This window comes from Lotus japonicus, chromosome 4 (genome assembly GCF_012489685.1).
Source record: "Lotus japonicus ecotype B-129 chromosome 4, LjGifu_v1.2".
NCBI lineage: Eukaryota > Viridiplantae > Streptophyta > Magnoliopsida > Fabales > Fabaceae > Lotus > Lotus japonicus.
Genome location: NC_080044.1, coordinates 25694922 through 25710705, shown reverse-complemented (window position 1 = coordinate 25710705; position 15784 = coordinate 25694922). Strand labels below are relative to the sequence as shown.

The following is a 15784-nucleotide window of genomic DNA, read 5'->3' as shown; positions in this document are numbered from 1 at the left end:
TAGTCCATGAGAACTTGACTGCTGATGGTCTTAAATTGGTACAGTTAGTTCATGAAACTACTAAACGAGATCAATTTATTATGAAATTGAGATCTGACTTTGAAGGCATCAGGTCTAATCTCATGAATCGGAACCCTGTACCCTCATTGGATTCAGGTCTAAATGAGCTACTTCGTGAAGAACAACGCCTCCTCACTCAAACATCCATGGAACAACAAAAGTCCACCTATGTTCCAGTGGCATATGCAGCACAAGGAAAGCCAAGAGGGCGAGACATGAGTGCTGTTCAATGTTTTTGTTGCAAAGGCTTTGGACATCTTGCTGCAAATTGTTCAAAAAAGTACTGCAATTACTGCAAAAAGAATGGACATATTATCAAAGAATGCCCAATAAGACCTCCAAAGCGACCGGTCACAGCATTTACTGCCTCGGTTGGTTCTTCTTTTCCTAGCAATTCTGCCAATTCAGCATTTGTCCAACAAAATGCTCCTGCCCCCTGTTCAAACTCTGACTCCTGAAATAGTTCAACAAATTATCATTTCCGCATTTTCTGCTTTGGGAATCTCAGGTAAATCTTTCTCTACCTCTTCCCCTTGGTACTTTGACTCTGGGGCTTCCCACCATATGACAAACAATGCTCAATTCCTTACTGATGTCACCAAATATTCTGGAAATCTCATGATTCATACTGCTGATGGCAACCAATTACCTATTACAGCCACTGGTGATATTTCTTCAACTCTAACAGATGTTTTTGTGTCCCCTGGTCTCACTAGTAATCTTATTTCTGTTGGTCAATTAGTTGACAATGACTGTCGGGTAGAATTCTCAAAATCTGGTTGTCTTGTGCAAGATCAACACATGGGGAAGATGATCGTGAAGGGGCCTAAAGTTGGACGTCTTTTTCCACTCCATTTCCCTTTGTCTCAATGTCTTTCATTGCCTTCTGTTTCTTGTAATTCTGCTAATGTTGATTACCAAACGTGGCATAAACGTCTTGGTCATCCAAACTCAGTTGTACTTCATGACTTGCTGAAATCTGGTTTCCTTGAAAATAAAAAGATCACATCTTTTAGTACTATTCAGTTTGATTGCAGTTCGTGTAAACTTGGCAAGAGTAAGATTCTACCTTTTCCAACTCATCATTCGAATGTAGAAAAACCTTTTGATATGATCCATCGTGATTTATGGGGGATGGCACCTGTTATATCTCATGCTAATTACAAATATTTTGTCACTTTTATTGACGACTATAGTCGTTTCACATGGATCTATTTTTTGTGCTCAAAAGCTGAAGTATTTTCTACATTCAAATTCTTCCATGCTTATGTTCAAACCCAATTTTCATCAAAAATTAAGATTCTTCGCTCTGACAATGGAGGGGAGTACACATCTCATTTGTTTCAAGAGTTCTTGCAAAATAATGGTATTCTATCTCAAAGGTCTTGCCCTTCAACTCCCCAACAAAACGGGGTAGCAGAAAGAAAAAACCGTCATTTGCTCGATGTTGTCCGCACCCTCTTGCTGGAATCTTTTGTGCCAACTCGTTTTTGGTGTGAAGCTCTCTCCACTGCTGTGTATCTCATTAACCGCTTGCCTTCTCCATCTTTGAACAATGACACTCCTTTCACTCGGTTATTTGGTCATCCACCCACATATACTAACCTGCGCACCTTTGGTTGTGTGTGTTACCTTCATCTTCCTCCCCAAGAACGCACAAAGCTCACTGCTCAATCTATTGAATGTGCTTTCCTTGGATACTCTACTCACCATAAAGGTTTTCTATGTTGTGATCCTAGTCAATGTCGGATTCGGGTCTCTAGAAATGTCATCTTATTGACCAAAAAAAAAGAAATGTCATCTTTCAAGAAAATAAATATTTTTTTGCATCTCACCTAGACCATAGCTCTCCTTCAATTTCTGTTTTGCCATTGTTTTCTAGCTCTGCTATAGGACCACAATCAGCAAGACCTCTCTTGACGTATCAAAGGCGTGGTAATGTTACTCCAAATTTGCCACCAGAACCTCCAAGGCCTCTTCAAGATCCTTCCCTGCATGCTGATCCAGTACAGGCTGCACTACCAGACCTTCTACGACGCAGTTCTCGCGTTCGTAAACCACCTGAAAAGTATGGTTTCACCTCTCCCTTGTCTTTGACAGCAACTTTATCTTCTGTTTCTATCCCTTCCTCTTATAAACAGGCAATGGAGCATGAATGTTGGCAAAAAGCTGTTGAAACAGAACTTCTAGCATTAGAAGAAAATCAGACATGGGATGTGGTTCCGTGTCCACCATCTGTCAAACCTCTTGGCAGCAAGTTTGTGTTTTCTATAAAACTTCTTTCGGATGGCTCAATAGACCGGTACAAGGCTCGACTGGTTGTTCTTGGAAATAAGTAACAATATGGACTTGACTATGATGAGACCTTTGCATCTGTCGCCAAGATGACAACGGTGCGTACTATTCTTGCAATTGCTGCCTCCCAGTCTTGGACATTACATCAGATGGATGTCAAAAACGCCTTCTTGCACGGTGATCTCAAGGAGGAAGTTTACATCAAACTTCCGAGTGGTATGCCCACACTCTCCCCTAATGAAGTTTGCAAACTGAAGCGCTCTTTGTATGGTTTGAAACAAGCACCAAGAGTCTGGTTCGAGAAGTTTCAATCCACACTACTTGGATTTTCCTTCACACAGAGCCAATATGATCCATCCCTTTTCTTACAAAGGACTTCAAAAGGTATCGTGGTACTCCAAGTTTATGTGGATGATATTGTGGTGACAGGGTCTGATCAAGAGGCTATTTCTACAATTAAACAATTGTTGCATTCAACTTTTCGCATGAAAGATCTTGGACAGCTCACTTACTTCTTGGGGTTAGAGGTACATTATCAGCCCAAAGGAATATTTTTAAATCAGCACAAGTATATTCAAGACCTGATCCAATTAGCTAGCCTCACCAATGTGACCTCAGTTGACACCCCCATGGAAGTTAATGTGAAGTATAGACGGGATGAAGGTGACCTTCTAGAAGATCCCACTTTATATCGCAAGCTGGTAGGTAGTCTTATCTACCTCACCACCACCCGACCTGACATTTCTTTTGCTGTCCACACAGTCAGTAAGTTCATGCAATCACCTCGGCATTTGCACCTTTCAGCAGTACACCGCATCATTCGATACCTCATTGGTACCTCTAAACGTGGCTTATTCTTTCCTACTGGATCATCACTTCAGCTCCAAGCATACAGTGATGCTGATTGGGCCGGATGTCCAGACACAAGGAAATCTACTACTGGTTGGTGTATGTTTCTAGGTGATGCTCTAATCTCATGGAAATGCAAGAAACAAGATTCGGTCTCAAAGTCATCAACTGAAGCAGAGTATCGCGCCATGTCTGTTGCTTGCTCCGAGATAATTTGGTTGCGTGGTCTTCTTGCAGATCTTGGGTTCCTTCAAACACAACCAATTCCACTACATGCCGACAACACCAGTGCCATACAAATCGCAGCAAATCCAGTATACCATGAACGAACAAAGCACATAGAGGTTGATTGTCACTCTATACGAGAAGCCTATGACCGCCGAGTTATCACTCTACCTCATGTCTCAACTGTTGTTCAGATTGCTGATATTTTCACCAAATCCTTGACACGTCAGCGCCACAATGTCCTAGCTAGCAAATTGATGCTTGTAGACTTACCAGCATCAATTTGAGGGGGGATGTCAAAGGAATTGATTGACTAATCAATTGAATAACAGTTACTGACCAGATTAATTGCTGTATATAATTGTAGTTGACCAAGCCTGTAATTAGGATTAATTGTTGATTAGCTGTTACAGATCAGGGAAATTATTCCCATAATTAGGAGAGATATTATTTCCATATTTGTAATATGTTATCAGTATAAAGTTAGCTCTATGCTGTGTACTCAGCATCAAGACAGTATTTTCATTCCATATTTTCCTGAGTTTGACAAATAATAAATAATAATATACCCCTACTTTAAACTCTAACAGAATAGTCCTCCAAGAGACAGTTAACTACAACCAAAAGCTAATATACACAAAAGGGGGTACTTCTGAAAATCTATGTGGTTACCTTTTTGTTGCATCCTACAGCGAAACCAATGGCTGTGCTAAGTAAACCATCAATACCACTAGCCCCCCTATTAGCAGCAACCCTCACCAAGTTGATTGGTAGGTCTGAATTCAGCATAAGAGATGGAACACTAGGCCTGCATACTGACCAACTACATCCATATATATCTGCATCACGAATAGGCATACTGTTACCAAGAAATAGAGCAGACTCCGGGGAGAGAGCTTCTGAAATCACATGTGCAACATAAGGTTCAGTTAGGGAGCACTCAGCAGTAATTTGAAAATGTATCTGCCATCCAACCTGCAAATTAAAATGTTATGAGGGAATGTTTGCTAGAAAATGACTATAGCGGTATCCAGTATCAAGGCTCTGCCTCTATTATCAGACACAAGCAGAAACCTCAAAAAACATGCCATTCTGACAACATTTAATAAAAATTGGCACCAGTAGAAATACTTTGAAGTTTGAAGCAATATTAAACTACTAGGTAGGCTACTAAAGGAATACATCATACTTTATGTAAAAGAGACAAAATTGCGAACATTGTCAAAACAAGAAATAACTCTCTTTCTTGGAATTAATACCATTTTACTCAACAATTGTAGGGAAGTGCTCCACATGCTCCTTGTATAAGGAACTGTATCCTTAAGTAAACAACTCACAAAATCAAAAATGGTAGCTTGTATCCTATGGGTTACAATATGTGATGGATCATGACGAAGGGGATGTTTGTCAACCATAATATATGAAAAAGGAGCACATTCCTCAATAATTTGACAGATCCGTTTGCTAGTTATCCTGCTTCCTATCTGCACCAAATACAAAAAGGCAGGACATAAACAAGTAGTCCAAAAATGGGTGGAAACAGGCCTATAGTCAGAAAAAGAAGATTGTTGAAGAAAATAGATGGTAGATGGGAAAATATTCGTGAATAAGCGATACCTGAATAACCACATCGATCTTGACCCAGTCTTTGACAGATTCCGAGAGAAGAGCATGATCAAGATTATCAACAAATATAAAATTTCTTTCAATATCAGGAAGAGAAGTTAAAAGCTTTCTCAACCGCAACCCTGACAAGATATCTGCTACAACAGGCCACTGGAGGTGTTTAGCCAAAAGCAGAGCAGCCCACATCTCATCCTCTGTATGGATTGCACCAAATAGTAGAAGACAATTTTTCGCTCCTTGAATCAGATTCAAAACTTCAATCATTTCATCTGGAGCATTCATACTCGTATCAGAAAATCGCATATGGATATACTTGGTAAATGGTTCAGCATTACTCATCCAGTAATCTAATCCCTTTAAACAGCTTGATAACCATTTAAGGGGACTGCTTTCTAGAGGCTCTCTGAAAGGGCAGTTAATATGCACAGGACCACAAGGAGAAGAAGTTGCCCGATTTACAGCAGAATCGAGAGTAGTAAGAACAATCTTTGCAGGAATCTGATCAGTGGGTGCAGGGAGATTAAAGAAAAATCTCACGAAAGAACCAAAATGGTTCACCTGATAGAGAAATTCAATGTGTAGCTTTAGTGACAAAGGAAACCATAGTTAGATATTGATAGGTGCCAGTAATGGATGAAAAGAATAACTATATATTTCCCAATATTAGAATAGTAACAAGTGACTCAAAGAAGTCCCACATTGTCTAGATTAGCAAGTGTACAAGTGTATATAAGTTCAAGAACACACAAGCTTAGGGTTTTGTGGTGATGTGTGGATGTAACTTAATTCTAACACCCAAGAATAATAAAGGAACTACAATGGTTACTGGTATTCGAGAGACCAGCACTCTCCCAAATCTATTCCCAGTTTCCAGAATACCCTCAACAAACCTATGTCCTCCTTATAAAGGGAAACTACCTAGCAGTTTCAACAGAATTTCCCCCAAAACTGCCAATAAGGCAATAGCTCTCAACCAGTAAAATAACAAAACTTCCAATAACTTTCATGAGCCTAACTCTATCAGATATTCCTTCATTCAGAACAACTAATCTACATGCTTGTGAAACTGACTATATCCACATTAAAAACCATAGCATCTAATCTTTATAAGCTTGCCAAATTTGATGCAGCAGATACAGTAGTAAATTTAATTCAGCAGATAATAGAGAATGCTGTTAGGATCCAATTGCACGGAATGGGACTTGAGTCCCGCATAAGAATTAAGAATTTACTGCTCACTCAGAGTAAAGTCCAAACCACCAGAGTAAAGTCCAAGCCATCAGAGTATGACTCATAAGTTAATCTCTCTCTAGTTTGCACAATTTTGTATGTCTCTTTCGTTCCTGAATATAGGGATTAAAGTACTCTTCCTCCATTCCTACCTCATGCTCTTCGACCTCATAATCTCATGAAACAACTTTGTTAGTCATCATATGCCCATCTCCCCTATCCCCTATCCTTCTTTTACAAGGGAAACCCCTTTCCAAAGGTAAAAACCTTTCACAACTCAATAATCAAAATTATACCCCCAACCTAATGAGAGATCTCCTATTTATAAGAAACTAACCCTAATAAAGATAGACTTAGTCAACTTAGCCACTAAAAAATAAAGATAAAAGATAAACTCCTAAAAAGATACACTCTTAAACTAAAAGATAAAAATAAACTGAATCATATTAATTAAATCCCTAATATTTAGAATCCTAACACACACACACACAATGTAGATGGATATAAACACACCAGAATATTTAAGAAAATCAATTATCCTAACCTGATCAATTGCTTGGTTTGCCCCACAATCCAGCAGTTCCGGAGGTCGATCTGCTGTAAGTAAAATAAGCGGCACAAAATCTTGACTTGCCTCCACAACCTGCACATTTTATTACTCACTTAGAGTGATCAAAGTAATACTTGCATATCAACTAACTTGACAGCTACACATCCCTCAAGATACTACAATTCAAGTTCATGGAAACAAAAGTAATAATTAAGTGGGGGAAAAAACCCAGTAAAGCAACCTATTCATAACAGGTTCCATCCCAAAATTACGAACACGATAAAAATCCATATTGTATGATTAGCGGGAGCCCACATAATGACAACAAACCAAATCACTAAAGCTAATAAATCATTATGCACTCAACATATAAAAATGACAAAGAAAATGTTAATGGAACTCACAGCGGGAAGAAGGTTTGAAACTGCTGTGCCTGATGACGTTATGACTACTGCTGGAATGTGAGATCCTCTTCCATATCCAATAGCATGAAATGCAAGTGAACGCTCATCAAAGCATGAAACACACGTGATTAAATTGTGACTTGCAGCAGCAACAGCAAGTGGGGAAGATCTAGATCCAGGAGCAACACAAAAATACTAGAACAAAGAATAAATAAGAATCTTGAATCTCAAGGTGAACAAGCGGTTTATAATAATTTAACATATCATCTCACCATTAAACCAAGTCGTGTGCACTCTTCAATTATAAGTGACGCCCAAACAGCATTAATATTGGCACTTTCATTCAGTGAGTGAGATAATTCACTGGCATGATCCAACTAGAGAGAGAGAGAGAGAGAGAAAGATATTGCATGAGCAAACATCAGCCAAGTTACTCGTTCTAACATTGTTAAAGTAAATCCTCAGTGCACTTCACAATAGAATTAAAAATAAATCTCATAAATCACTACGGTGCAACTTGGAAATAGCTTGGCTAATGAATAAATATTCATGTTTTCTCTACAATAATAGTAGATATTCATGTTTTGGAAAACGTATCTTCTTTTCCTTTAGTAATTATTTTTTTACTTTAGTAATTATTTTTCATGTTTTGGAAAGCATCTTATTTTTCCTTTAGTAAATATTCATATCTTCTTTTCCTTTAGTAATTATTTTTTTCTCCTCAATAAATTTCTTCTCTTATGGTTGTCTTATGCTTCCTATTTTAAAATAGTTATGAACATATCTTGTAAAAAGTGAAAACAACATCAGATATGCTTGTATCACATATATTTATGAACTGAGGTCACCACAGAACTTAGAAGCATACAACCGAGGCTAGGTTTGGAAATTAGTTTCTGCTTATGAAATTAAATGTGGATTTCTTCTACTGCACCCATTTTCTGGCTTATCACCTGTTCCATATTCTTGCTTGCTGTCACTCCTAACTTAGGATGTTAAAATTATCGTCAACACTGAGACAGGAATATCTTTTTCCAAATATTTCAGGTAGATATGCAATGAATACATAAAATTCTCTTTTTTATGTTTACAAACATAATAATTTATACCATGTTATTTGAAACAGCTAGAGTTGCTGAAAGCCTGACACAGAATTGACTGGAAAAAGGAGACTCTTTCTGCAATAAAAGTAAACAAAATTATAAATTATAAATGTTCAACCATGCAGAGGAGTGCAGTAACAAATTCAGATGGAAAAACATAGATTTCAAATAAATAAAAGTGAAAACAGAACCAAGAAAAATGAAAAATGTACTGGAAAAGTAGGATACCAGTTCCATGATGTCACCCACACTTTCTCTTCCTCCTGGTGCAATATCGTTGATGTAAACCTAGCAATTCATGTAGGTAAAATAAACAGTCAACAGAATAAGCAGTTGGCAACTTAGAGCTCGCTGGTGGATCAATAATTGGTCATTACTCTAAGCAAATATTGGAACAAGAGAATTATGCAAATATATATATGAAAAAGACATAGGATAGAGACATAGGAGAGCAATACATAAAGGTGAAACACCCAAAACATCTAATGTGAAATAATTACAAACTTCAAATTTCAAAGATGAACAAAAAGAAGGAAATATACAGGAATAAAGTTGCTTACCACAAATATTTTCTGTTTAGATCGTAAAAGTAGATGTCCTTTGGCAAGAAACAGAAAATATTGTGTTTATACTTTTCCCATAATATTAAGGATCATTGTCTTATAGCTCAAACACTATTCAAATTAAGCAAATGAAAGAATTACGAAGATTAAGAAAATATTTTTCAAACATTAACATTTGACAGGACCCTTGAAAAAGAAAATGCAGAAGATTAACAAGACAAACAAATATTGGACAATTAAAGCAGTAACAACTAGTTGTTCCAAGTAAAACTTACATATTAGGAAAGAAATGAGCTAATACCCTTGGAATAGATCTATCTTCTACCAAATTGAGTTTTCTGAGAGCAGCTCTTATGCATTTGGACTTCCCCAAACCAGTAGGGGACCAGACATGACATATAACCTACATCAAAGAAAATATAACATCATGCTCAGATACAAAAGGAAGTAGACAAAAGTAAAGCAAAAAGCATCTTTAGGCCAATGGCTAAAGCCTCATAGTGGTCAGGTGATCAGAGAAGAGATGACCAAGTTTTGACGATGGCAAATACAAGACAAAAGAATAGCGATGCTAAATGTTTGTGCGTGGTGCAATACAGGGTACCATCCATGATTCACTTAAGAATCATGCATAGAAAAAACTAGTGCACCCATTATAAAGTGTATCAATTACTCTTTATATGCAATGATTGGAATGATATCCTAATGTAAAATAATATAAACATTATGCACATCTAATAGGCATGTTAGACCACTAGAGTCCCAAAATTAATGGAATCAATCATGCATACTTGTTAAATTATGAAATTAGAGGAGGATTTCCAAGTGAATAATATTGTGTAGGTCCTGAAGGATGATAGCCCAATACCTAAAGTGAGCATGGAACCAATAAAGTGAAATATCTTTGTTAGAAATATAATATAAAACCATTCATGTGGCCCTTACCCAACAGCTTAAGCTTTTGGGTTAATTGGTTGTTAGACATGGTATCAGAGGCTCTGACCAAAAGGTCTAGAGTTCAATCCTTGCCGGCCGGCCCCCATTTTCTAATAAAATGTGGAATTTCAGCACATGGTGGGTGGGCCTGTGCATTATCCACGCTTCAAGCCCAAGTAGGCTCTTGCATGAGGGAGCGTGTTAGAAATATATTATAAAACAATTCATGTGGCCCTTACCTAACAGCTTAAGCTTTTGGGTTAATTGGTTGTTTAACAACCTTAATTATGCTCAAGTCAAAAAGAAGGAAATGATGAGCAAGTCCAAGAATTTCGAAGACTACAAAGAAAAGGGTTTTTAGAAGCTTAGATTGCATCACGAAGCCTAAAACTAGATTTATTTATTTTTCTTTTATAGACTTTTCATCTATGAACAGATAGAGGTTTTAGAATAAAAGAGCTCAAATAAGTTTCAGAATCCTCATAAATATTTTTAAATAAGCTGTCCCAACAAAGATGTTTCAGAAACCTAGTAATGATAGTAGCTCAAAACAATGAAAATGGCAACTTTAGAGTTATCAAAATCTGACCTTTGCTCAGTATTTTGACCATGACTTTAATAATGCTTTGATTTTGGACTGGAAACTTCTTTCATATGAAAATTGAATCAAACCTTTTTTTCCAATGAGAGTTCACTTTCTTCACGCAGATAAGAAATAAATAATTTATGCCAATTTAACCTTAGTCTTTAAAAACAGATACAATGATTGATTTATTTGCTTAAAATAGAGACCAAGTTACAAGCAATAATTGATTGTTAAGAATTGCTAAAATGTATGAAAAGTATCTTGGAGTAATTAAGACTATCTTAGATTATTCAGTGTTGTCAATCCCGAATAGAGGTGCGTAGCGGCTGACAAAAAAATGTTATAGCAGTGTAGCTCATAGCGGGATGATCACTATGCTGAATTTTTACATTTTATATAATGTGCACTATACACATACATAAACGCTAAAAAAATGATAAGTACTCAAAATTCATAGCATTCATAATTATCAATAAAAAGTCAAAGGTGACTTAAACAAAACTATCATGAAACAATTATCCCAAAAGCTTAAACTATTGGGTAAAGAAACAGGAACGCTTTTATATTACATTCTAAAATGCCCACACACACGAGCTTGTTGTACTTGAAGCCTGGACAATGCACAGGATTTGATACCATGTGTTGAACTGAAATTCAACTTTTTTATTAGAATAATAGGGGCAACAAGGATCAAACTCTAGACCACGTAGTCGTAGAGGCTTTGATACCATGTCATGAACCAACAACCCAAAGAGTTTAAGCTATTGGGTGAAGAAGGCACATGAAAGCTTTTATATTATAATCTAACAAAAACAAGCAAGTACATTCCGAAAAAGGAGTGAATGAAGATAAAATAGGACGAACGAAATTAGGAAAAATTGGGGGAAAAAGAACCAAAAGAGAGACAAAATAAGTTACAAAAGAATCAACAAAATAAAGAGAAAAAAATGCAGCAACTTGAAGGCTGCTGGGTGTAGAGATCTAAGAAAAAGGAACAGTTGTGATTGCAGGACGGGCATGTATTTGAATTTCTTCTCGGTCATGTATTTGAGACAACAAATATACACAATTCCTTCTAGTTTTCTCTTATTAAACACACCTTATCATACTCCCCTTTAGCAACAAACCCAAAGTGGTTGTGTACGCCTCATGCTACAAATCATCATGTGAGAAGGAATTATTCGCCTCTATATGAAACAAGGGCCTATAGTAGCACAAGAAATGAATATGTGAACAAGTTAGAGTTTAGCAACAAGGGAGGTGCTAGTGTAATCAGTCCCGTATACCTATCCGTACTGCTTCACAACTAACCAAGTTTCACTTCACTCAAAGAACTACCAAGATTAACCTTCCTAGCATAAATCCACATATATCCAATAGCCTGTTTCCACATGGATTGAGAGACCAAAACCTAAGTCTCATTTTACTTAAGAGTCAGCATTTCCTACTTCATAATCTGCTTCCGACCATCATCGGTTAAGGCCTCTAAAACAGTTCTAAGGATAGAAACAGAATCTAGCAGCGACAAAGGAGTGCGAAAAAAAATTGAGGCCAAAACATTGATCACCAAAACCCACACGCACCAATCATGTCTTCAAATGCTCAAAAGCTAAACCATCAACTCCAATACAATGCAAAGAGGGCAGAGAGGTAGGAGAAAGTTAGGGAAAAGTATATTGTAATGTGATGAACCGTATAGTGCAGTCTCCAGATGTAAAAATATATGGTACAACTACAAAGTATATTTGACCCACGCCCATATACTCCCAGTAATCTAATATAATGATAAATCATAATGGCAACAATAACTCTCAGCACTGTACATAAGTCAAACAGAAAACCTAAAAAATAAAATGAAGGCATTCTAGGCACCTGGTTTAGAGAAACTTCAAGCAAATGACAGGAATCTTCAAAAGTAGAGAAGGAAAAGTCACCCCATGCAAGTGTCATTGTCAGAATGGAAACACTTTCCAGCTCATCTAACTCAATCTGTCATGATGACATTTACAGTTTAAAGTCATTTATGATACATCAAAACAATATTGCAAACGTGGGGGATGATAAGAATGTATACTAAAGAATTATTTGAAAGAAATACAAGAGGAAGAATAAAAGATGACACAGTCAACAACTTATATTAAACTAATTGTAACAAAACTGATAAAATTTTACCTGAGGAATAAAAAAGCAAAAAGAACCATCCTCATGACTCACGGAAACCAAACCATCATCTAAACTAATATCCATAAAACCATAGGCAACTATATGGGTTGAATCAGTTGAGATGTATCTGCAGAAATAAATTCAATCTTTGGTTAATTCATAATAACTGACATTCCATGTTTGACTAGATACCATCACCATTAAGAACGTATAAATCAGGTTTAATCATATATGCGCCTTCTTTAAATCCATAAATGTTTCCATAATCCACAGATACGTATGGGAAGGACAACAACTCAAGTCTTGCACAGATCCAAATATGAGTTAATATATCCTCTCACATGACTCCAGCACTCTAGAATTTATGCCTAGATGGATACCAGCTATACATTTGCATCCATAATTGACTTTGGAAGGCCAGTTTTAAACTAATGAGGTTAACTCCAAGATTGTTCGTGTCCTGTATGATGCTTTCAAGAGAAAAAATTGAAATTTCAAGACACCCATATGTTTTTCTCATGTCCATCCATACCATTCACATTGTCATGTCCTCCGCTCCCATTCTAATACTTATATTCACCTCATCATTTCTACTAAGAGTGAATAAATACTAATTAGTTAGAACCATCTAGCCAAACATAAAAGCTAGAACCAAAAGGAACAGAAATCAAGTCAAAAAACTGACCTTTTGATCAAGCTCTGCTTCCCATCAGAAGAATGTGCAAAAGAAACAGCAGCACCAATTCCAAAAACTCCACGGCTTCCATTCACATACAATGACTTGCATGTCGGATTGTCCGTGTCCTTGGATAGATAAATCAGAGGAAACACTCCCGACGACTCCGGTTGACAGCAAAACCAACTCAACGCCTTAGGACTTGGAGGCACAGCCACCTGAATAAAAAAAATAAAATTGGCATCCACATAATAGTACTTCACAAGAACGCTAGTCCAATAGCTCACCGCATATACCGCTCCCCAACTTACAGTGCTTTAGATAACAGCCTTTCACTGTACTATAAAACACTAATTTCATAATAATTTGGCCTTCCCAATTTACATGAACGTAAACCATAATACATCCACAACAAATTTGTGCTTAGCCTGTTTAAATTATATTGATTCCACATTTATTTAACACTTTGGTTTGAGACCCAAGTATTTGGAAATCATATTAGAACCCGAGTAGTTCAATTTGAGTTGATGCACTTAATGTGATCTCAGAGCCTCAAGCAGATTAGTCACATGGCTGCCGACCGTGGGATACTTAGTACAACCATAAAACAGAGCAAAGCTCACAAAACCTTTTTTTTCACTTCCAAACTTAAATGAGACATTGCATAAGGAACCTAAATTTTTCTACTAACTTCGAATCACTTACACCTACAGGCATTGGTCAAATTTATCTAACTTTGAAATCACACAAACTTTCACATTGCAACTAAAAGGAACTAGTTTCCCTAGATATTGAGGAATATGAAGAGATACCTGAAACCTAAGGAACCCAGCAGAGCAACGAGGCGGCGCCACCTTCAACATTTCAAGAGCCTCCTTCAGTTTGTCAAGTCCATCCTGCAATGTCAGCGCCGGAGGCAGAGTCCGCGTGACGCAGTGCTCGAAAACCACTTCGTTCTCCTCGACATCGCCGTTTAGGGGCACCGGCCCGTCGAACCTCACTCCTCCAGCAGCCTCAACCCTCACCGACGTTCTTCGAACGCCGCCGAAGGCCACCGCCGAAGAAGAAGAAGTGAACGGCGGTGGGAGAACCAGAAGCACTGCCCCATTGCTGAGCCTCGAGGCGCGGAACGCCGGCACCGGCAGGTTCATGAATGCGGAGTGGATAACGTAGGGAGGAGTTCCAGTGAGAGTTTGCAGTTGTGCAAGCAGGATGAGGTAGTGTCCTTCTATTTGTATTTTACAGGTATGATAAAGACACATGGCAACATTTTTTAATTTGTAAATTAATTTTCCCTAAAATATCCTGTTTGAATTTTACAAAAATTAACATTTTTAAAATTTCAGAGGTATAGTTCAGAAGAAGAAAAAAAAATAGGGTTAAATATTCATTTCGTTCCTGAACTATAGCGAAATTTTGGCTTCCGTCCCTCAATTAAAATTTTGATGGTTTATGTCCCTTTACTTAGTAAACCGTTTGTTTTTAACCCTTTAACCATGTTGACCACTTAGGTGGCATGCCACCTTGTAGGTAAACGCTTACGTATCAGTTAATTAGTCTGTTTATATATTTTTTAATTACATCTAGGACAATAATATGGAAAATGATTTAAAACTTTAATAAAACTGGATAAAAAAAATCAACAACATTATCTATCAGAGAAAATTATCTTCAGAATCAATTAAATCAAAAACTAACAAACTAAAAGAAAATAACAACCATACATCATCACCGATTCGAGAACTGGATTTCCCACTCCTAGATTTAGATTTGCCACCCCACTTAACGTGGGGAATTACTAAAATATCCCTCCGTGTTATTTTATGGGAGATAAAGATTTGAAAGGTTTCGGTAGTTTAAGTTCTGAAACTAATCGATTTTATAATTCCCAGTTCCAAACCATTCAATTTCATTTCAATTCCAAACCAGTTCCCCCCATCGTCTCCCTCTTCGACATCCTCTCCCTTTAAGAAATTGTACCAGGTGATATTCTGGAACAACACCAGTCTTTAGACATTATAGTTTCACTTTCCGAAAGGTTTCGGAATATAAAGTTCCAAAACCTTTCGGTACATAAAGTTCCAAAACCTTTCGGGACTTAAAGTTCCAAAACCTTACAAATAAGGGGTGGCAAATCTAATTTTTACTGTTTCGGAATATAAATCACCGGAATCATTCAGAACATAAAGTTCCGAAATTAAAGGTGCACAAGTCTGCCACCCAGTCACCATGACTTCTCCCACACTCCTCCACCTATCCTACTACTCTACTGATTTATTACTACCCTCCTCCACCACCAACCCTCTCTACTTCTCTCTTTATTCTTCTTGCCTTCTTCCCAACCACCATCATTGCACCACCACCACGAGATCTCCACCACCACCACCACAAGACACCACCACCACCATTTCACCATTGTTCCATTGTGCCACCACCATTGTTCCATTGTGCCATTCAAGCTTAATGATCTGAATCTTAAAAAACCAACGTTTGCTGTGAATAATAGTTTCGGGAGTTA

The 15784-nt window shown here is 37.3% G+C and overlaps 1 protein-coding gene across 5 annotated transcripts in view; it reads right to left on the bottom strand.

Annotated features, from left to right (window-relative positions):
• LOC130709862 (protein PHYLLO, chloroplastic) overlaps positions 1 to 14479 on the bottom strand; it is a 47197-nt gene extending 32718 nt beyond the window's left edge. For 4 of the 5 annotated variants that reach the window (XM_057558987.1, XM_057558989.1, XM_057558990.1 and 1 more), the window contains exons 1-13: positions 14079 to 14479; positions 13276 to 13484; positions 12600 to 12717; positions 12300 to 12416; positions 9207 to 9308; positions 8571 to 8630; positions 8349 to 8417; positions 7512 to 7616; positions 7240 to 7434; positions 6830 to 6928; positions 5047 to 5613; positions 4689 to 4913; positions 4102 to 4404 (exon numbers count right to left, since the gene is read on the bottom strand). In XM_057558987.1, the coding sequence (XP_057414970.1) occupies positions 4102 to 4404; positions 4689 to 4913; positions 5047 to 5613; positions 6830 to 6928; positions 7240 to 7434; positions 7512 to 7616; positions 8349 to 8417; positions 8571 to 8630; positions 9207 to 9308; positions 12300 to 12416; positions 12600 to 12717; positions 13276 to 13484; positions 14079 to 14417 (2508 nt within the window). In that variant the 5' untranslated portion in view covers positions 14418 to 14479. Of the gene's footprint in view, positions 1 to 4101; positions 4405 to 4688; positions 4914 to 5046; positions 5614 to 6829; positions 6929 to 7239; positions 7435 to 7511; positions 7617 to 8348; positions 8418 to 8570; positions 8631 to 9180; positions 9309 to 12299; positions 12417 to 12599; positions 12718 to 13275; positions 13485 to 14078 lie in introns of those variants that run through there. The other variant, XM_057558992.1, reaches the window with a different exon arrangement.
• Between the last annotated feature and the right edge of the window lie 1305 nt (positions 14480 to 15784).